Source organism: Corvus cornix, chromosome 10, assembly GCF_000738735.6.
Source record: "Corvus cornix cornix isolate S_Up_H32 chromosome 10, ASM73873v5, whole genome shotgun sequence".
Lineage (NCBI taxonomy): Eukaryota > Metazoa > Chordata > Aves > Passeriformes > Corvidae > Corvus > Corvus cornix.
The window spans coordinates 7,554,519-7,576,315 of NC_046340.1; the positions used below are offsets into that span (position 1 = coordinate 7,554,519).

The 21,797-nt window shown below is 40.1% G+C and overlaps 1 protein-coding gene across 4 annotated transcripts in view; it reads left to right on the plus strand.

The window, feature by feature from the left end:
- Window positions 1-21,797, plus strand: part of MCTP2 (multiple C2 and transmembrane domain containing 2) — a 128,261-nt gene that overhangs the window by 80,484 nt on the left and 25,980 nt on the right. For all 4 annotated transcript variants that reach the window (XM_019280997.3, XM_039557864.1, XM_010391009.4 and 1 more), the window contains 2 exons: window positions 797-871; window positions 1,637-1,756. In XM_019280997.3, the coding sequence (XP_019136542.1) occupies window positions 797-871; window positions 1,637-1,756 (195 nt within the window). The remainder of the gene's footprint in view (window positions 1-796; window positions 872-1,636; window positions 1,757-21,797) is intronic.

The window sequence follows — 21,797 nt, forward strand, 5'->3', positions numbered from 1 at the left end:
GCATGTGGTGGTGGAGGCATGTTTGATGTTGTGAGTGAAGAAGATTTGGGCTATCAGAACTGTGGCCCCTCCAGGTGGATGGGACAGAGGAAGGGGCATTTCTGGAGGGACAAATAACCACAAGCACCTTAGGATGGAGGTGCTGATTGCTGCGGCCAGGGCTTCAATTGCAACAGCCAAAAAACAGCTTCATGTTCATCTTATTATACATTATTTTTAACACCTATTTCTTCCCCAAAAAGCTGACCCAGGATGTTCTCTTCCCAGGGTGTTGACAGGAAAATGAATGAGGCATGGACACAGTGCGCTTAGTTTTTAGGTGGCTGAGTCAGTCTCAATCGTTTATGCCCTACAGCCTTTTACTGAGTTTAACTCCTATTTATTAAGGCCATCATGGGCTGTGCCACAGCTCTGCTCCTGCTAAAGTGAGTCCAGCCTTGCCCAATTTAACTTGTCTGCATTTTTGTGAGCATGGAATCATAGAGTGGTTTGGGTTCTTACGGACCCTAAAACTCATCTCATTCCATATGCCCTGCCATGGGCAGGGACACCTTCCCCTATGCCAGGTTGGTCTGAGTCCTGTCCACCTGAAGGTTTCCAGGGATGGGGCATCCACCCTCTCTAGCCATCCTCACTGTAGAAAATGTGTATAAAAAGCAATTCCTAAGTCACACAGAGTCTGAAAAGAGCGAGAGATGCTGAAAGACCTGATCTTCCTGAGCAGCACTGGTGATATGAAACTGAAATAACTAATTGAAAACTACATGGTGTTATTTTTGTTAATTTTTTTTTCTAGATAAAAGCAAGTATTAGAACATTCAAGCCCCGAGAAAAGCGCTTTACTGAGGAGAACCGCAAATTTTCCAAAAAGGTGAAAATTGTGTCTGGACTAAGCTTTTGCATCTGTTTTGGAAAGATTTGAATTGCTGTAGCACAGTTGCTAGAACAAAACCTATTTATGCATAAAATGCTGAACACATGTAAATTCTGTATATTTCTGTGTATATTAAAAGGTTTGTTTGTGTTAACACGAAATTGCTTTCTGATCCGGCTTGCATCAGTAGTTCTGCTTTGTGCTTCTGAGTGGGGAAAATGATAGCTGTGGGTTTTGCACAGTTCGCAGCACTTAAAGCTCAGTGAGAGCCTTATTCCCTTCTTCGGGAAGGAAGAAACCAGGGCTAAATTCCTTATGTAAAAAGTCAATAGGATTTTAGGACAATGGTCATTATTCTTTTTAAAATCGAGAGGCCCTATAATAAGTCTAAAAATCCCTATTTGTTTCTATGGACTAGTCCAAAACATGTAGAAAAGGGGATCAGACTCCATTCTCTCTGTCCCTTTGCCTGAGACATTGGTGTATTTTAAGAATACATCTACTGTTTTATTTAGTTTTGGCATCAGTTTGTGCCTTTTTTCTTTTTTTTGTAAGACCTGAAGAAAATCTGGAAGGTTTGGGTGTAATCAGAAGGCAGACAGGAGCTGGCGAATGTATCTGAAATAGAGGCTTTATTTGTAATATGTGCCCTGGCATGCATTTGTAGCTTAAATTATCCCTGTTTCGGAAGCAATAGTAGGATATTAGTGTGTTTGATTAAACTCTTCTTCTCCTCCCCTCCTCCCACTCAATATTTATCAGATCTTATCAAGAAATGTTGATCGCGTGAAAAAAATCACCATGGCAATATGGAATACAATACAATTCCTTTGGAGCTGCTTTCTCTGGGAGTCCACGGTAAAGAGCCTGATAGCATTTGTGGTAAGTGGATTTCTTCTTTTATTGCATGTGGCTAAGTGATCTGAGATCCTGGAGTGTTCCCGTGCTTTCCTCCCCACCAGCACGAAGCCCCTTCTCGTTTGCTGGTGTTGTTTTGTGGCTGTGTGGCTGCAGGACAGCTTGGGCCACACTGGGCCTGATGGGGATGGAAATGAGACCTTCAGGAGCAGCCTTTCCTCGCTTGGAGCAGAGGTATTCACCACCTGCACCGAGCACTGAGGATGCCCATGTCCGTGGTGGGTGATGTCACTGTGTGGCGCTTTTGGAATTTTTAATTATTTTTAATTTGAAACATGGCAGCTGGGTGGCAGGAAAGGAAGGAGGTGGTGGCCCAGAGGGTGATGCAGGGAGATGCTTTTGGTCTGGGTGATGCAGTGAGCTGATGGGTCTTGTCCCTTCCATCTTCCATTGCACTGAGGCATCACTTCACTGCAGCTTATCAGTTCCTGCTCTGCCTGTGTTGGCATTGCCTGTTGCAAATTTATTCTCCTGACTGTAATAATATATTGTTTAAAAGAATAAAAAAAAATAAGGCTGGACAGTGAGTTCTACTGCACTCTGCAAACAAAAAGCCAAGTTCTCCACCTTCCTATCCCGCTTTTCATCTCTCTTCTTTTTCCTCTTGGTAGTAAACACCCCATTTGCAGTTTTCTCATAATCCACTCAAGCACAAAAAAGATTTTGCCTGCTCTTTATTCTGCGGTGTGACATTTTCTTCATGCTTGAAATGTTTGTCATGCCATTAAAGGTTGCAAAAATCATTTTGTGGTGGTCCAGCATGCAGAAAGAAAGTTTTTGAGTTGAGTGTTTATTAAGCAATACAACATCCACATCGCCAAGATTTTCTCCTGTGTTTACTGTCTGTGAATTGTAAGATGCTTAAAGGCTTTTTTAAGGAAAACACTTCAGTGTATTTGCCACAGATGAGTAAAGTAGACCATTCCTGACTGAAAGAAGCTTCAGAGCAAAGACAGAGGAGCTGTCTTCACCCTGTAGGTCAGAGGGACTGCTCACACAGATGAGAGGGCAGGATGAAGAGGGTCTTTTCTCTCTAATTATTTGTTTTCCTGATGCTTGAAGTTCATTTAGAACATATATATATTATATATAGTTAGTGGCAGGAGAGCAGAGTAGCTGGTACCTCACTGAAGTACGTGTGGCTGTGCAAAAGAGTTCTGTGACTGTGTCCAAGGGAATCAGGTGGCCATTCATGCTGGGGCTGGAAAGGGAGGATAAAATCCCAGTGTCCATGTCCTGCCATCACTGTACAGCAGGAATCTACGCACATATTTAAAAGGATTGCTCTTTTTGCACCAAAATGCTTGTGAAGTTACAGCTGTCAAGTTCAGTTTTCCAAACCTAGGAAAAGTTTGGAAGGGGTGGAGAGGCAGAAAAATAAGAAGGTGGGAAAATGGGTCTAAAGACAAAGGAATTTATTCCCAGTGAAAAGGAGTATGAGCAGGTTACAAGTTACAGGTTGATAACATCTTTACTGGATACCATAATACTCCTGGTTTCCTGAAAGAAAGTGGGTAATGGGAAAGGAATAAAAATACTCCATTCTAAGAATAATTACCACAGGCTTCTTCTACAACCCAAAATTTAAGTCTATCTGATTTTTCTCACATGGAAATAATTCAGCTCTGGCACTAAAAATGAAATGCTAATTATATATCTCTGTCTCACTATTTCCAGCGTGAGTGTTCATAGTATTGAAAATACGCACACAGCACGGTAGGTGCAGCATCCCTCCCTGCCCAGTCTGTGTGGAAAATCCACTCCTTATGTGCTGGTTAAAAGATGAGGTGGGGAGGATGCACAAAGCTTCTCCACCCATTTTCCAGCTGGGTTCATGAAACCCTCCCTGGTAGCTTCGATACCAGCCAGGCCCTCAAACCAGAAAAGGCGTTTTTTAAAAATTATTTTTCCTTACAGATGATGTCCCTTGGGCCCCTGGCAATAACCATTTTGATCTGGTATTTCCCTTGGTTTCCCTCTACAGGTAACCCATGCCCCTTCCTCCAAGGGGGAATGAAGTGAGGGAGGAGGAGGAGGAAGACAAGCAGACAGTATAATCATGGGAGCCTTGTTTTCTTAAGCAGTCAGACAAAACCCACTGCCAGGCAGATAAAATATTTGTGAGGTTGTCAGAGGACAGCAGTAGCCAAGGACGTGGAATCTTTCACCTTCCTGTTCTAGTCTTCCCTCCCCATTAGTGTGACAGCTTGTGTGTGTGACAAGGACATAGCTGCTTTTGGGGGTGTAAGAGAAAAAGAGGCACAGGTAAAGAGGGAGGAAACAGAGGACAGCACAGGCAGGACACAAGTGAATGAGAAAAATGCTCTCATGCTGTTTCCTCATTTATAAGATTCATCACCCCAAGCTAAATTTCTTTATTAGGATGTAATGGTGAGAGGAGACAGTCCAAGAACATGTGAGTAGATGAATTTTTTTGTGCTATAAAAATGTAATCACATTTTTCATCAGTGTTCTGTGCTTTTAATCTGATGATTTTTCATCTGAGTTAATTGTATAGGCACAGAGGACACTAGGCTGTGCTGAAGCACATGTAAAATCAGAATTTTTTCAAGCTTAGAGGTTTAGGAAATAGGGTTGAAAGGGAGGTGAGATGAAAAGCAGAATTTCACTGTTGGTGATGTTGGCCTGGTGCATAAATGGTTTGGTGGAAATGGTGCTACACAACTAGAGAAAGCACCCTGGGTCAGAGGCAAGGATCACACACAGGATTTCTGGGTTCTTCATAGTGTACCTCTCATCACTGGTCTGGTGTGAAAAATGGACACATCGTTGTGTGTGCCTGGGAATATCAGGATTATTCCCTCATGTGAAAAATGTTGCCTGTAGGGTTGAGAGTGTTCATATACCAAGAGATACCTTTAAGCACTTTGTGTATTCTTCTCCATCAGTTCAGGGTTTGGGGGGATTTGTAGATTTAAGACCAAAAAGACAAACATTCCTTTCTGTTTAATCTTGGTATAGTTATCTCTGTATGCAACGTGATACGTTGTGTTTTGATTGAAACATACCTCTCAAAAAGGTCTTTATTTTGAAGATGCCTAGACACATAGTCCAGTACATCCCTGTGTGGTCCTTCTCATGTGCCTGACACACTTCACATCCTACCTTGGACAGTTTTCTACCAGTTTCCAGTCTCAATGTTGTAGTTTTAGCCTGGTCCTCTTTACTCCTTCCTCGTCACACTTTTCTCCATTGAGACATCACTTCTACACAGTGTTACTGGTGTCCAAAAAGCTGGAGCTGTGTGGTGTAATGTGCCTGGGAGAATGTCTGCTCACAACTCAGCTTATGTGTCTGATTATAACCTGTTCATTTTTCCCACTCATACTTACAAAACCTTATTTTCTTACCTTCCTGCTGCACACTTAAACCAAATTTGTGAACCTTCTGTCTGTATGCAAACACTCCCTGCCTGCTCTGCTCCCCCTTTGCTTGTTGTGGAAGTGAAGTCTATAATAACCAAATCATTCTTACTGTATTATATGTATTTTTAAAATATTTTAAAAGTTAATTTTAGTCACAATGATTTTCATGAGGAATTATGCATCATTGCACATTGTGCTTGTGATTTTATACAACATAATTACACCTTCTATTGACAGTTTTCTCTGCATTAATGGTAATTATGCCCTTTAATGAAATTACAGTAATTGCATAAAAAAAATAATTGGTACGAATTAAAAGGATATATTGACTGGAATTTTTACTATCATATATATACTTTTTTAAAGTTTGTATGATAGTTGCAAGAGACATTGACAGGATCAGGCAAACAATGGGAAACCAGCCACCGGAGCACCTCTGGTGTGACTGGCAGTGCTGCTGCTGAATTCCTTCAGGGTCCCTGCACGCTCACCCATGCCAGAATACTTCATTTTTACTGGCAGCATTTCCCACTCTGTCAGGTTTAGGCTTCTTGCTGATCCAGGCTGCTGCCAGGGTGGGTGCAGGTGGGAGTGATTTTTCCAGCTCAGCCCTCACTGGCAGCCAGGGCCAGCCAGACTAGGAATTCAGCAGGCACAGGCAGTATTTATTTATTTTGCAGTGGCATTGCACTGTGTCTACTAATTATTTTATGATGGCTTAGTGTTGGGAGGAAGGGGAGGAATATGTGGTGATGCAGCATAATGTGTTGGAAATGTGGAGCTTCTGGTCAAACTCACTGCAGCTATTTAATCGTGGGTAGCTGGAAAAATGACAGGCATGGGATTGTTTTGGAGCACTTTGGGCTTCCCAAAAAGCCAGCTGATGCAAGAGTAAGGAAGCTCTGTGGGTGGTGGACGCAGCAGCAAACCCAAACTTAAGCTTTTGTGCTCCTTGCTGCATAGGTGGGATTTTGTCACTCTCCTCCATTGAGATCTCCAAAGCTCTTTAAATCCAGAGAGAGCTCGAGGATGCCCGGTTTATTGGCACTGGCCCCTTGAGCTGTGGGAACTTGGAAGTCTGAGGAGCCCCAGGGCTGGCTGGGTGAGGCTGCAGGTATGTGCACTGCTCTGCCAGTTTGCTTCAGGTCGAACCTGGGGCAGCAGCAGAAAGGACAGACCTTGCAGCCTGTGAACTTCTGGGCATCTCTGCTGAGTGTGTGATTGAACACTGCCACTTCAGCTCGTGATACAGGAGCTGGATCTGAGCCCAGCTAAACTCATCTCTGAGAGAAGATACCAATCATCGTATTAGACGCGAACAATTTTTGATCCCTGTTGAGCTGGGCTATATTTATAGTGATGAACTATGGGCAAAAGGCCATTTGCTTGTTGACGGTGTCCTCTAAAATTGCTAATTGCCTATCAGCAAGAGGGAAATGTTCTTTATCCCCTCAGGAAAGGTATTTGTTAACTCGAAATCTGAGCCTTCTGGAGTTTACTTGGGTAAATCTCTCATTCAGTATGTGGACAAGTGTCTCCTGCATGTTATGGTTTGGCTTTCCCGAGCAAAGCACAGAATGTTCCAGCCCTGTTTGTACTGAGCATAATTCAACCCTGGACATGACAACAATATAAGGGTAAAACATCCAATTTAACTCCTGCATTGTTTTGCAACACAGTGATTTATTTTACTTTATTTTTCCTTTGATAGGAGAGGAGTTATAGATCAATAAGAGGAAATTCTTGGGATGAAAGTTTCACAGGGAACATGAGAATTCTATGGAGAAGGGAGACCAGTAGCAGCTATGAAATAAGATAGAGACCGAGTCACCAAACCTCTCTTGGACCTTTGGCCAACCAAGCAGGGGATGCAGGTTTAATTTAACTGAGTATTTACCAGTAGATGGTAATAATTCACTCTTCTGTAGGGTGGGGAAGGAAGATGAGCTCTCACATGAGCTTTTCTAAAATATTCCTTATTTTCCCCATGGATTGTCTGCTAATTTTGAACAAGCAGTTCCCTGATACAAAGCACAAACCACCCTGCCATGACTACATGTGTAACTGATGAGAAGGGTATAGTCTTTTTTCTGCCTTTTTTTTTTCTTCATCCTCACAGCTGAAGACGAAATATAAATCATTGTTCCCAAACTATTCGGGAACAGCATTAAAGTAATGGTAGATTAAAATGTCTCCACATTAAAAAGCTAAATAAAATGAATAGATGTAATCCTAAAGAGAGAAGAATGAGTATTCTTCAAACACTTGAATAGGGACTTGGAAGAAGAAAAAAAAAAAAGAAGAAGAAAAAAAGTATTAATGCAAAAGAGATGGTCTTTACATCCGCTTTACTGCAGAGCTTTTGCTAAGGGCTGTTCTCAGCCCATTTGCAGCTTGTGTTTTGCTACAGTTTTAAAGAAGCAGTCGGCAAAGGAACGAAGGCAGTTTCTATTTAAATAGGGGAGCTGTAAAATAACACTCTGGTACAGAAATTCGTTCGTGTTAAGGCTAGAGCTGGTGCTGGAGGAGCAGCAAGAGGCAGGTTTCAGGAATTTGACCTAGTAAGTAATTCTTCAGAGCCCCCAACATTTCCTCCCCTCTTTTCCCCTGCAAATCCCTGGCAAAGGCACATCTTGAAAATTGTCTTGAACTCCAGTGAAAAGGCTGGAGTGGAGAGGTGTGTTTTTATTTTGAGCTGTTACACCCCAGTAAAAGTATTTTCCTAATGATGGAGGAAACGTTTACATCCTGCTTTCTCCTGGCTGCTCATGGCAGAGCCTGTGCAAACGCACCAGCTCTCGTGCAAAGCTGTCAGGAGCACGTTACCTGACACAAGTGGCTGCTTTTCCCAGCAATTTTTACATTTCCACTATTATTCTTCTGTGGCTGGGGGGAATACAATTTAAGCTTGAGATCCCAGACTTTGCTTTGCTGCAGCAGTTAAAATTCCTGGAATAGCAACAGTGATATTGACGATGCTGAGAGACACACAGCAAAGTAAACACATGTTATTTCCAGCTCTTTCAAAAATGCAAGAACAAACAAGGACAAAGTTAATAGGGAAATAACCACTTAGAGCCTTGACAACACGATAAACAAGATTTAAAAAGCAAAGTTGGAAGCTTTGGAGTCAGGGTGAGATGGAACTGAGCAGAGACCAGTACAGATATCCCTTTTAACTTTGAAAAAGATGGATGGCCTTATGTTTCCAGCTCAGGAGTTTTGGGGATTTGCTTTTTACCAGTGAAATGTTCCAAAATAAAAGCAAAACTATGTTTTGCATCTGAGGAATCATTTCCTCTGGGTGTGCTTAACAAGGCATTTACCCTGTATAGCAATTCCCTTGATTTTGGGGTTGGGGATCTTCCTCTTAAATTATGCGGTGCTGATATTTTTGAGGCTTTCTGTGTCATGTACTCAAAACTTGAATGCATCACATCAGAACAATTCCCTCAGCCATGGTAATGAGAGAGACCTAAATCATTGCCTCTCACTCTTTAATTGCATTTTGTTGGGTTTAATTGGTGATAAAGCCTTTTAATACCTTGTCTGGGTGTGTTAAACTCTGTGGTCCAAGTATTTGGGTGAAAGAACAGTCCTGATGTAGGATAAGCCTCTGTGCAGCTGGTCAGCAGGAATGTGTGTGCAGGCATCCAGTTGAGAGTTAAGGCAAGGAGAAAGAAATTCAGCTTTGTTACAGTGTGTGGATTTATCCCTAGAAGGTGCTGGTGCTAAGATAGCTAAATAAATACGTGTATCTGTCAGTCTCCTGACCAGACTGGAAATATAGTTTTCATCTCTTTGGCTATTTAATGACAGCCCACAAAGCCAAGATCAAATGTGGAAGCATTTTATCTATTAAAAGAAAGGCAAATGAGAAAGGGCTCTTTCTAGCTAAAACCTGAACTAACTGCATCCACAAATCCTTCTGCCTGCTTTTGTGCTCAAGTTGCAACCTGTTGGAGAGCTCTGCTCAGCGCTTGCATTTCCAGCTAATTTGGTATCACCTTTTATTTATTTTATTTATTTTATTTTTTTTTTGGTGGTTGAAGCTTTGTCATTTGTTTCGAAGCTGTCATTTTTATTAGTCTCCCTGGCTGATCTTTTTGGGCTCTCGTCAGGTGGTGTGTGTTCTCCATTGTCTGCCTGGTCTTGGCAAGCAGTAGGTCCTTTTATTGCCATATGACGTGGGCGTGCTTGCAGCAGTAGCCTGTAATTATACCCACCACAGGTGACAGTTACAAGAGCGCTTTGGTAATAATTTTAGCTGCCTGATCTGATGTTTATGAAGAGCAAACCCTCTTTGTGGTCTGGCTGGTGTTTGCTATATTGTGTTGTACTTTTGCCGTTTGATTTATGAAGCCCTTTTTTAAATTTTTTTTTTTTATTTATTTTTCCTTAGTATATAACGTCTTGTATCTTTTGAAGTCCTGAAGTTTTGCAAAAGATTATTGTTGATCTTGTGCTATTTTGTACTTTTCCTGTTTATTTTTGCGTGCATTGTATTTATTTTGCTTTGTTCAGCACAGTAAAATAATACTCCTGCCTGTTGCTGGGTTTATTTGTATATTTAACATCACTGAACTCCTGTGTCTGATGCCTCGCTAGCAGATATTCTGTGTTCTCCCAACTGTGAGAGTAATCACACATTAGCATTTAGTTATTTATTTATTTTTACCTTTGACTACTATTTCGCTGTTTTAGAAAAGGTGAAATTCTCTCTCCAGGAAGGCAGCACTGGTTCCTTTGCTCTCAACAAAACGGCAAAACTTGGATTATGTCAAAGGTGAATTTAGCTCATGATTTTTATGGTTACCTTAAAAACCCCCATTCTGATTTTAGGAATTTGCCCTAAAAAAAAAAATTGGACAAGGCTGATGTGCCCACTCCCTGAAAGCTGGCTTTTCTCTTGTGCTGTACTTCTTTTTGCAGTCTTGAATTCTTTAGAGGAACTTCAGGTTAAAACTCTTGGGCATCTTCTGAATTTTCGATTCTTATCTCAAAAATTCTGACTTGTAATTCTTCTGAATTGAATGGTAGGTTGAAAACCAAGAGAAATTTATTTGTAACATTTGCTATCTTATCTGATCCTAAAGAGATGATTTTCCATGTTAGGATCCACTCATTTTCATTTTCCCAATTTGCCTGTTGCTTTTTCTGAAAGTTCACTTTATTCATAGACTAGAAATTGCATAAACAAAGACGAAATTAGTATTCTAAGTTGAATGAATGTTGCATCTGCGTGAGACTCATTAAACAGGAGTGTGAGACAGAAGCTACTTACCCACCACTATTGGAAATACCAGAATTTGAGAAGCTTATTTGTAAAATTCCCAAAGTTGGCGTGGATTTAGACTCTGTAAGCTGTATGGAAAAAACATACGGCTCAGCCCAAACAAACAAACAAAAAAGGCAGGAAACCCATGGCATGTAGGATGAAAAAGGTATATATTAGGAAGTGAAAATGCCATTAAAATGAAAGATTCTTATACTTAGTGTACTCTTCCCCCCCCCCCCCCACCCAGAGCCACAGGTGTATTGATTTTCTTTCAGTCAGCATCTGCTTGGGTTTTGCTCATTATTCACATTACTTTGACCTGACACCTCTTAGAAAGTACTTTAAAGCACTCAGTTTTACAGGAGAATTGTAGACATCGACTGTTATCTCCCATGTCATTGGTGGAACACCCATATCAGTTTTTTCTTCTTTCCCTTTTAATTTTAAAAAGGTAATTTTTTTTTTTTTAACACAGATGTAAACTTAGAACAACACTGCATTCCCCTGAAGCATAGAGGAAGTTTTTAGTCTTCCAAAACGAGGGAATAAGTAGAGACACGTCTGTAGGTGGTTTAAATCACTGTAACTCCATTAGCTTCAGCAAACCTGTGTTATTTAACATGAGTTAAAAATATACATACTCGTTTTGGGCAAAAATCCTGTGTGAATAGGATTACCAGGTTTTCTGAGAGTAGGAAAAGCCTGTAGATGGCGATGGACCCTCAGGAATGAGCCAGCCCTGGCATTCAGGCTTTTGTCAGATTTTTTTCTGGCAGGTTTTCTTTCTCTTGCTTGAACTGTTTTATTTTTAATTTAATTCACCCTTTCTCTCAGTGCTAATGTAACACTAGTTGCAGAAATCGTGACAACTGGAAGAAATTTCCTATTTGAAGGTAATGCAACATTTTGGTTTTATGATGGAGACAGATACACCTTGAGGGATTTCTCTTAAGGCGTTCTGCTTGTTGGGCTATTTTTTTCTTTTTTACTTTAAATAAGAAAGAGTTGGATCCTTTACAAGTTCTGAAATAAAAAGATATTAGTAGGGAAGCTGCAGAGCAAATACACTTTTTAAAAAGCCTGTTCTCATTTAGCTTTACTTTTCTCTATTAGCAACTAGGATGTGCTTTAAGTTAGAGGTAATTCTTAAGTAACCAGAAAGTTCTTGGGTTGTTTGAGGATAGCACTAATAGTAAAAATACCTTAAATCAGGATATGTCCCATCCATTGGTTTTGTTTTTTTGTTTTTTTTTTTTTTTTTAATTCAGTTGGAAATAGACCTGGAGCAGTGGGATGACTGCAAAATCCCAGAAATCTGATTAAAAAAAAATCTTTACTATTAATTATGAATAAATTTGACTGCTTCCGCAGTAAAGGTTTGCACTGCTACCAATAACATCAATAGAGTTTTGATCTCTTCCCCCACAGCTTCATGAAAATTAAATCTGTTATTCTTAATTGTGGCATCCACACTGTAATCAAGCTTAGCTGGTTTCTTTTGGTGTTTTTCTGTGTGTGGGGTTTTTTTTTTTTTTAAAGGTAGTGCTGTGATTTTGAGAAGTGTTAATAAATATGTAAAACATGTAGTGTTTTGTACCAGTTTAATATGCTGATTTATTTTACCTTTAACATTACCCATGTAAAGTCAGCGTGTTTACTGAGAGATGAGTGCCAAAGGTGAGCAAAAGTCTTCACTAAAACAGCCTTTAACTACTTTGCTTGCTCAGGTTCAGAACTTTCTCCTTTTTTTGGGGGAGAAGTCGCTGTCTTCTGTACTTTCCTTCAGCTTTCATCTTTTAATGGAAGAGAAGAGCAGCACATCTCTGTATCAAAGCCAATTGTCAGCTTTCATTAGATGCATTCTATTGTTTGTTCAGATTAGAAATAACTGCATTACACTTTGACTTTGAAGGCTTTCTTGTTTTTAAATATACTGGGTATATGTGACCTTTTGTCATTTGTGATGCACTTGGCTTGGCAAATTTGAGATACCCATTTAAACAGCAGCCAAACATTTTTGTAATGCAGGTACTCCACAAAAAGGCTCTTTTTGTAGGTCTGGAAAAGTAAAACAAAATCCTGCTGCTAATGAAAAGCATTAATAGGCTCATCTAAATACTTTTAGCCAGTGCTGTACCTCAAATGCATTTCAAGGGGGGGAGAAGCCCCAGTGCTCAGGGAGACTGCAGCACCCATTTTTTAGCAGTGGGTGGGAATCCAGTCAGCTGCTTTTATCCTCCCATTATGAATTGGTCATAGGAGATGTGGCCTCTGTCAGAACATGATGGCAAGAAAGTCTAATTCCATTAAAAAATTGCATGAAGCAAATTTTCTTAAAATGTTTAGAATATTAAATGGGAAATGCATAATTGATGCAGCGATATTAGCTTTTTTTTTTAACTGAACATGCCCATCAGGAATGAGATGATGACTTGTTCTAGCAGTTAAGAAACCTTCCCCAGATACTTCCATGTACACATTTGGGAAAACTATTTGCAATGATATATTTCAATTTCCTTAATAAACTAGACCTGTCTTCCTAATTCCCTTTCCCTTAAGTCCCTCTGCAGGGGTTAAGAAATGAAGTATTTTGAAATTATTATCAGATAACTGTTTCTATGAATAAAACACTAATCTAAGCTTTTTTTAAAAAAAAAAAAATAGATTTATATTCCAAAGCTGGGAAATAAACAGTGGCAGTAGAAAGGAAATATGAGATTAATAAAAATGAAGACGTTTTGCAGAGCTGCTCTGGATGGTTTTAATCTTGTTTTCTTTCTTTTTTTTTTTCTTTTCCCCCTTCTTCTGGGAAGTAGTACTTCTGCAGCAGCATGCATTGCAATGAAAGCAATTCCTGCTTTTCTTTCTGAAAGTTGTATGAATACTGGCAGAGACAGTGGTCCTTCAGTGCCCAATGAATCCTGTCTCACACACAGATACCCATAGTAAGACACACAGAGTGACGATGAGATCAAATGCTCTGGTTAAAAAGCCTTAGGGAAGCATTATGTGTCCGAGGTCTGATCTATTGTCTGGGAGGTCGGAGAGTGTTAATGCACTCTGCAAAGATTAGACTCCCTCTCTAATTGCTCCAACACTTCCTTAAAGGATTTAAACAGTCAGGAAAGGTGATGCTCCTTGTCAATTTTTGTCTTCTGACAGCTGTTGAAGTTTATCTGTCTTTCCACGGAGACCACTAGATCATGCAAACCAAGCGGTGGCAAAAGCACAGACCCTGAATTAGGACTGAGAGCAGTGAATGCTACTATTTACAACTCATTTCAGCTTTTAAATACTTTTAGTCCTGGGGCCAGGGTTGCTCCTACATTGCCATGCCACTTGCTTTTGGTGATCAGAGTTCCTGAAGTGCCAGGCAAGGTTTAACTCCTGAAAGTGGTGAAAAGTCACCCTTTTAATTCAGAAGTGGTCACATTAATGTCTCCATTCCTTATTGCTGGGGAGCATATCTCTGTGGGACCGAGTCAGGCACACACAGCCACAGCTTGTTTATCCCAGGGCAGTGCCACACCTCAGCTGCTGTGGGGCAGGCTGCTATTTACTCCCAAATTTTCTTCTCCCTCACTAAGTCTGATTAGGATTTGAGTTCTCTTGGTCCACAAAGCCTGAAACTTATTTACAAAAATTTACTCGGAAAGCTGGTGAAGCTCAAAGCAGGAAAGTTTTTTTGCTTCTGAACCAGAACGTCCAGACTGATTTTATGATGCAAAATAGAAATTTGCCTGATGGATCAGAACCATTTAAAAGAACCAGTTTATTATTTGGCAGTCTAGATATTTGAAATAGCTTACCTTTGCAAACGATGCTGGTTTTGCTTGGAAAGTACTTTAAGGGCAAGGGACGGAAAAAAGGTAAATGTTACTAAGAAAGGAGAAGGCTCCACCCCAGGAGAACTTGGGAGATTGAATATTTCTGCAGCAAGGCTGTGGTATCCTCACATTCACAGAAGGGTAACATTACTGTAACAAGAGTGGAATTTGACCCATCTTTTTAAAAATGCTCGTTCCTGTTTCACAGACAGATGTGAGTGTGTCCTGTTTCACTGCAGCTCACACGACATGACAGGTCCTGCCGACCAGAGAGCCATCCTGTAGTTATTTTTCCTGGTGGATCAGAAGCTTTTCAATTTGATAATGTCTGTGTTTTTGCTAGTCTTGCAGCATCTAAATGTGTTGGTGTATCAAATCCATTTCACACATAAATGTATAAATATGACCTATATAAATATACATATATTCAATGCCTCTTTTCTAGACTCTGAGCAGATGACTAATACAGCTGTTCAAAGGAGAAAAGGATTTTTTCTTTCTTTCTTTTTTGTTTTTTTTTAAAGCCCTCTTGGCTCTGAATTGGAAATTGAGGAGCAGAATTCATCAAGTGTATTCTGATCGTTCTCACATGGGTAGTTCCTCCTTCCCTTCCTGCATAGCATGTTCCTTTGCACTGTTGCTATATTACATGAAATGTTTCATCTGTATATAAAAATTAAAAATTCAAACAAAAATCTGGCCCACATGAAGAACAGGCCCTTTGGGCATATGGTTCATTATGCATATTCGTTTAATTACTAAAACACTTGGGATGTCTCTACTGCCCTTGCTTTCAACTTGTAAAGTTGGATCTGTTCTGCAGCACAGAATATGTTGAACAGGCATGTGTCATAAAGGACTTCAGTTTTCTCCTACTTCAAACTGTATATAATGTTCTTGGCTGAATCGTTAGAATTTACTGATTATTAGTTCAATCCACTGCATCAAAACAGCATTTCGGGATCTCTTTTCTCTAAACACCTTCTCTAACCCCCAAAAAAGCAAGTTTTACAGTGGTTCAGAGTTGTGTTTAGGATCGAAGTAATGTGAGACTCAGGATTTAGATTTCAGGCACATTCCCACAAAGCACCTAAAGCTGCATGTTGAAGCTGTATAACTTTTATTAGCTAGGAAGGGATTGCTGTGATAGTGTGACTTTAATTGATTTTCAGGGCAAACAGGTGGTGATGGTTTAGGCATCCCCCAGTTTCCTGCCATTCCTAATTTGGAATTGCACATATAATAGCTTTATTAAAATAAACAATCTTCTGGCTTTAGTTTTACCTGAACAGCTGCATGAAATTGCAAGAGTCTTGCAACTTTTTAATTTTTTTTTTTTTTTTTAAAGATTATTCTGTGTTTTGGAAAGCAAGATGCTACAGGTCTGCTAATGGAAAATCTCTATTACATAGTCATGCTGTCAATATGCAAGGGGTTTTTTTTGTGTGTCACTGCTGTTAGCTTACAATGGTAACATATCCAGGGTATAATTACAGTGAGCCTCAGTCAGCTTCATGCATTTGCTCTGTAATGCAGCAATTTTGTCTCACTGCAGAGTATGAACCTGCTGAAATTGTTTAAGTGTTGTGTAATCACACAGTTCCTGGTGCCCTGGGTGTGTGTCAGGTGTGGAGAGAGCTGGGGTTCAGTTATGAACTACATCTCTCCTCTTCTCTGTGGGAAATCTATCCCAGGTAGATGAAGAGACCTTCTGGGCTCTGGCGTGGGGCTGTGGTGGGGAATCCCAGGTACAGCTTAAGGACAGAGAATAATCTGGAATTCTTTGCCTGAAAGGATATCATCTTACTCCTTTACGTGTGCTTTAGAGGTGTTTTTAGATTTCTGGGTTTGTGATCTTGCTTTACTGGTTTGTTGGTTTGTGGGGGTTTTTTAATTATTTTTTGTTCCTTTGCTCTGTTTCAGTCTGGAAATGTTTTTTTAGGACTGGAGGTTTTGGAAAAGAGGGTACCAGGCAGTTTTGCACCAATTGTTGTTACAATCATCTATTTCTAATTTATCTGGGTTTACTGCCAGGTTCTACAAACCTGTCCTTTGATTTTTCTGTTCCCCCCGTGCCATAGCTGGAGATGCCAGGGAAGTAACCTTATGTGTGATTCCCACTGAACGCTGAACTAGGTCTAATTTCACATGTCTGCTTTGTTAGAGAGCCCTTTTTCCTTTACCCATTCAGCTCTAATTTACATTATGAATGTGAAGGAGGAGTCATTAAAGTAGTTTAAACATATCATTTAAGACTCCCATTTGTTAACAATTGGAACCCAATTGAGAGCCCAAATTTAAGAGCACTTCCACCAACACTCCTTCCACTGCTGAAAAATTACGTCACCATCTGTCCCTCGCTGCTAATGTTTCTCAAAATGTTAACAAATATATCTCCAAATAAGTGGACATTTATCAGCTCAGCTAATGATAATTTTTTTCATGACCCTTTTAAGGTGTTCACCTTATCCAGAACAAATAAAATTTGCCTACATTTCTGCCTTCTTTTAAGTAGCACAAATATTTTTTTCTGACGCTTTTGGGAAGAATTATTTACTTTTAACTTGCATAATGCCTGTCTTCCCTGCAAATAGATTATAACTTTGTGTATGAGAATAATTCCAAAGCTATGACCCCACTGATAAACAAACCAAAACATTAGAGTTAAAAATGACCATTTAATTTATCTATGATATAAAGCAAAAAAAATTTTTTTCTTGTATGTCTCCTCCTCTTTGTTTTGCGATCTTCTCCGGTTACCTTGGTCTGTCATAGTTACCCCTTTAGAAATAACAAGCAGATTTATTCCCCTGGCCCATCCCCAGAAGATTATCCCAAAACATAGAAAACTGTTGTAATATTTTTTCCCTTTTTTTTTTTTTTTTATTCTGATTTTAAGCTTTATTGCTTGAGGGTCTTAACTGTATTTTACTTGGCACGGGAAATGTAAAATACGTTAGATAAAAGCATGAGGGAAAAATTAGACCAGTCAGCATGTTGGCAAACAGCTATTTCTTCAGTGTCTGCCGCCTAAAAGGATTTGAAATCTTTTACTCTAAAACTGTTGTACATACATAAATATAGAACCCAAAACTCATGTTGTAGCTGATTTTGTTTTAACCTCTTTTAGGGATTAGGGATAAAGTAGCAGCCACGAGAAAACTGGCCAGAGGCACCCACTAGACTCGTGGGCATTGGCTTTGGGGGTTAGATGCACATGTTGTAGAGGACAAACGTGACACCCCCAGGCATGCACCCCCTCATGTTGGAAATTATCACCCACACTGACCGATGTGCCAGGTAATTTTCAAATAGCTGGAATACAATGTAGGGATCTTAACTTACACATAGACTTTACAGGTGATAAGTTCAGTGAAATAAATTTAGACAGAGTGCCTCTTCCCTGACCTCCTCATTGCAGAAATGTATCTAAGGATCTTGGTGCTACTTTTCTAGGCTGGGTAACCTCATTAACGTAATGAAAATAATCAGAATAAAAGAAAACCGTTGCTTTTTAATTAGTTTGGCTTTTGTTTTGTTGTTATCACTTTCTGATTCCAGGCATTGTTATGAGTAGGGGCTAAATCCATTGAACATGTTAATGACAACAGTAATTCAGGCTCAGAGTGGGGACATTTTGTAAGTGTTTGCAGTCTTGAGTGTAGCATCCCAACCTTCCCTGATGGAGTTTCCGACGGCAGTATCCCAAGAGGATGGTGGAGAACAGATTGCAATATTGTCAGCTCTTCTGATTTCTCTGCGACTTTTGCAGAACATGCTTCTTCTTAAAGCACCATTTCTTAAGAGTCCTGTGATTGCACATGAATCACAGCTTTCATTTAAAACACAAATGAGTCTCTACTTCCTACCAGCAGCAGAGAAAATGAGATCCCCCTGAAGAGTCTAAATCAGGCAATGACAAAAAAGGCCCTAACACATATTGACTTAAACAGTATGAGTTTTTTAGCGTGTTTTTGGGACTATTTTTGTTGGTTGTTTTGCATCTCTTCTTTGTTGGGAATGAGGAACATTGTTTTTTCTTTTGCTTTTGAATATTTGGTAAAATTGTGACCATGCTGACCAGACTTCCCATCCTCCACAGGCTTTATTCTATTACTCCTTTTCCTTGTTGAATCCTCACACGTGATGTAAAATTGTCAAGCACAGGTTGGGTACCTCCCAACAAGTTGGTGCCCCTTTTTCGCCCTTGAGCTCATCCTGGGCCATTCACTCAGCAAGGTGCAGTTGGGAAAAGAAGAGCTGGGATGTGGATATGGCAGCAGGACATGACTTTGTGTCATTTAGTCCATGCAAACAACTGGTTTGGGCAAACATGGCTTGTTGTTTGTTACCCAAAGCATTACCTGAGAAGAAAAAACATTAGGTAGATGTACGTGGTAACAAATTGTGCAAACATATCCTTTATTTGCACTTCTCGGTTCTGTGCAGTCACAGGTTAGGCAGACTGAGGTTTTTTGGGGCACAGTTCAATTCTTTGGTTTGGCTTTTGGGATGCTTAAGTGGATTTTTTGTGCCTTTGTTTTTAGATTCTGGTTGTGTTTACACTTGCTTCAAAGAGCTTTTTGCCTTGTGGTACACCCTTAAAAAAATCAGTAAGTTGTACTCTGGTGTGTGGAGCAATGCAGAGATAATTTGTAATGTGGCATAAATATTTAAAGAGCTCTGTTCCTTGAGGTCATTTTTGATTTTGGTCGTTGCCGTTCAATACAGCGCACGTTCCACGCCGCCGTTGAGATGCTCGGCGTTCTTCTGCCGGGGACACAAAAAACAAATTGAATCCAAAGTAAATAGGTTTCCTCTGCCAGTGCTGGTTTATTTAAGTATAATTTCTCTTCCTGCCACGTTCTCCGTTATTGCATTGCAATGAGGGAGTGACTCTGCTCAGAACTGACCCTCCTTGAGCTCCAGTTTAGCAGCTGTGAAGTGCAATAAGAGCGCACTCGGAGGTCAGGGAGCATCAGGTGGATGTGGGAAGGAGAGTATCAGTCAGAACGACTCTGGAATGCATCTTTGGAGGAGGATCTTTTGTGGGAAATACATGCTACGTGGTTTCCTCAACCTTATTTTGCCGTGCCTTGAGATAGGGGTGCATAAAGCTAATTTGCATTCTTTTTAATGGATTCTTTTTGTTAATATTCCCACTATTCCATGCAAAGCCAGCCCAAGAGCACAAGCCTTGTTGGTGCATTCCCATCAGTCTGGGCCCTCACCAGGCACCCTGATTTTTGTCAGTGGGGGCTCAGAACTGCTGTGTTCCTGCATCCATATTGCCCATATCTGGAAGAGATGGTTCCATATGCACAGCTATATATGCACATATGCACAAATGTACTGCTCTCTGTGTGTGAGTGTGTTCATTCTCTCCTCTACTCTTGTACTCTCCCTATCTAAGGGCAGGAATAAGTATCTGTCAGAAATAATTTGTTGTTGACAGGCTTATTGCCTCCAAGGGATTTGAGTGCCCTTTTGGGGAGCCAGTATCTTATGTTATTGGCTAATATCCTGTATTTTGTTTGGAGCAGAGAGACTGAGAGCTTAGAAACCCCAAAAAACAAGAGAATTTGTCCCTGAATATTTATTTTCAAAAATTTCTCCTTTTTTACAGAGTTCATTTGTGCATACGTGGCAACTTGAAACTGTGTAGACTAGAAATAAGTTAGCAATACGGAATTCCTCTCCCCTGTAAATAAAGGGGAGCACGTCTTTCTGGCTCAGATCAAATTCACTGACTTGGTTTGGTTTAGTTTAGTTTAGCTCAAAACCAAACTTGGACGTTCACAGCAGTATCAGCCCAGGTTTTTCTCCTGCCTTCACAAGTTACACAGGGTGTGTTTTTAAATCACAAGGAAACTTTTGATGAAGCTTTTAGGAGTTTAGAGTTCAGTTAAATTGTGGGTTTTGAAACTTGGAGTTTCAAATAATATTTTTCACAGCTCTGCTGATGAGGCATTTCATTAGCATTGGAGCCTACATTGGCCGAGAAAATAATTTTTTACCATAGGTTCCTCGCATGAATTTAATCTCCTTTCACTTTTATTTCTTCCATCTGATGGAATGTATCACTCTCCTCCCATGACTGTTGTTGTCCAAGAGCTATTCTGTCACACAAAACAGCATCCTTCACTCCACCACAAAGGCTTACCGGGTCAAAAAGAGCCTGTTTATTTTACACTTAGAAAAACTGTAATTGCTGTGTAGAAAACTCATGCAGAAAATCCTATCTTATGCTGGGTTTCTAAACCTCTTAAAACTGTTCTATCCCATGACTGTGGGTTTGCTGGTGACAAATGTTTTATGGGCATATTTTAGTAGACACCCGTCTAAAATCTGGTCTTAATAGTCAGATGCTAAATTGGAACCAGAGCGGTAGAAAAACCAGATTTGAAACGTGTTTCTAAGGGTTTGTTTTTACTTTCAGTTGAGGCTGCCTTCTCTCATCTTTTGTACTGCTGTCAAAAGGGCCACTCTCATGGTTGTTCAAACTCCATGCTTCTTGACAGGAACAGTTGGACCCCTCTTCAATGATTTTCAGATGAAACAGCTTCCAAACCTCCAGAGCTTTAACTTGTAGTTATTAGGCCCTTTGAAATTGCAACACATTAATCAGCTGAAATCAAGTGGTCCTTTCTCCAAGGCTGTGATATTGCTGTTGTCTTTTAGGTAGAGCTCTAGTCTAAATATTAGTTTCAAGAGCTCTTTTTTTTTTCTTTCCCTCTAGATAGGTCTATCCCATTTCTGTTTCTATTTTGATCATTGTTTTAGAATGCTGTGAATTAGAGTGCTCACTTCTATAGTAGGCTTTTATACTCCCAGATTGCATTAGAAGGAGTACTGCAGAAAACTCACTTAACTCTTAGTTTAGAAATTGGCTGCTGTGCTTTTAACTTCTCCCATGCACAGTGTGAAGCCCAGCAGAAAAAGTATCAATTATGTAATGGATCGTGTCTGACAGAACTTGGTCTAACAACGTGAAACATCGAAAAAAGAAATGGTTTGTTGAAACTGCATCATTTGAAACAGGGTCTTGGTGTGTGTCCCTGACTTCTGTGGTATTGGGAAAGTGATCTGAACCTGTTAATGGATTCCCTTTCTAGTTTATGATTAGACAAAAAGCAGACTGGGGATGACAAGAAATCAAGAAGATACTGTTCCTTGCATTAGCCATTATTTACATCAGCAGCTGAAGCATTCTTGAGTTTTGGCAAAAAAAATATTGATAAGGAAATAATTTAGGGAGCATAATTCAGGACTTTCTCCCAGGCATAAAGTATCACTGAGGAGAGAGTAAAAACATGCATGATTGAGGACCTTGTCATTTGGGGAGGGGGTATCTGTGTCACAGGGCTGCTGGTGCTGTGGTCAGTGTCAGGGAGCTGCCTGAAAGTTGATAAAGTAGGACATAGGCCCGCTTGGGATCTGCTTTGAAAACTGATGCCACAGAACTGCTCAAAAGGCTGTTAGAACACAGAAATATTTCTATTCGCTCTATAAAC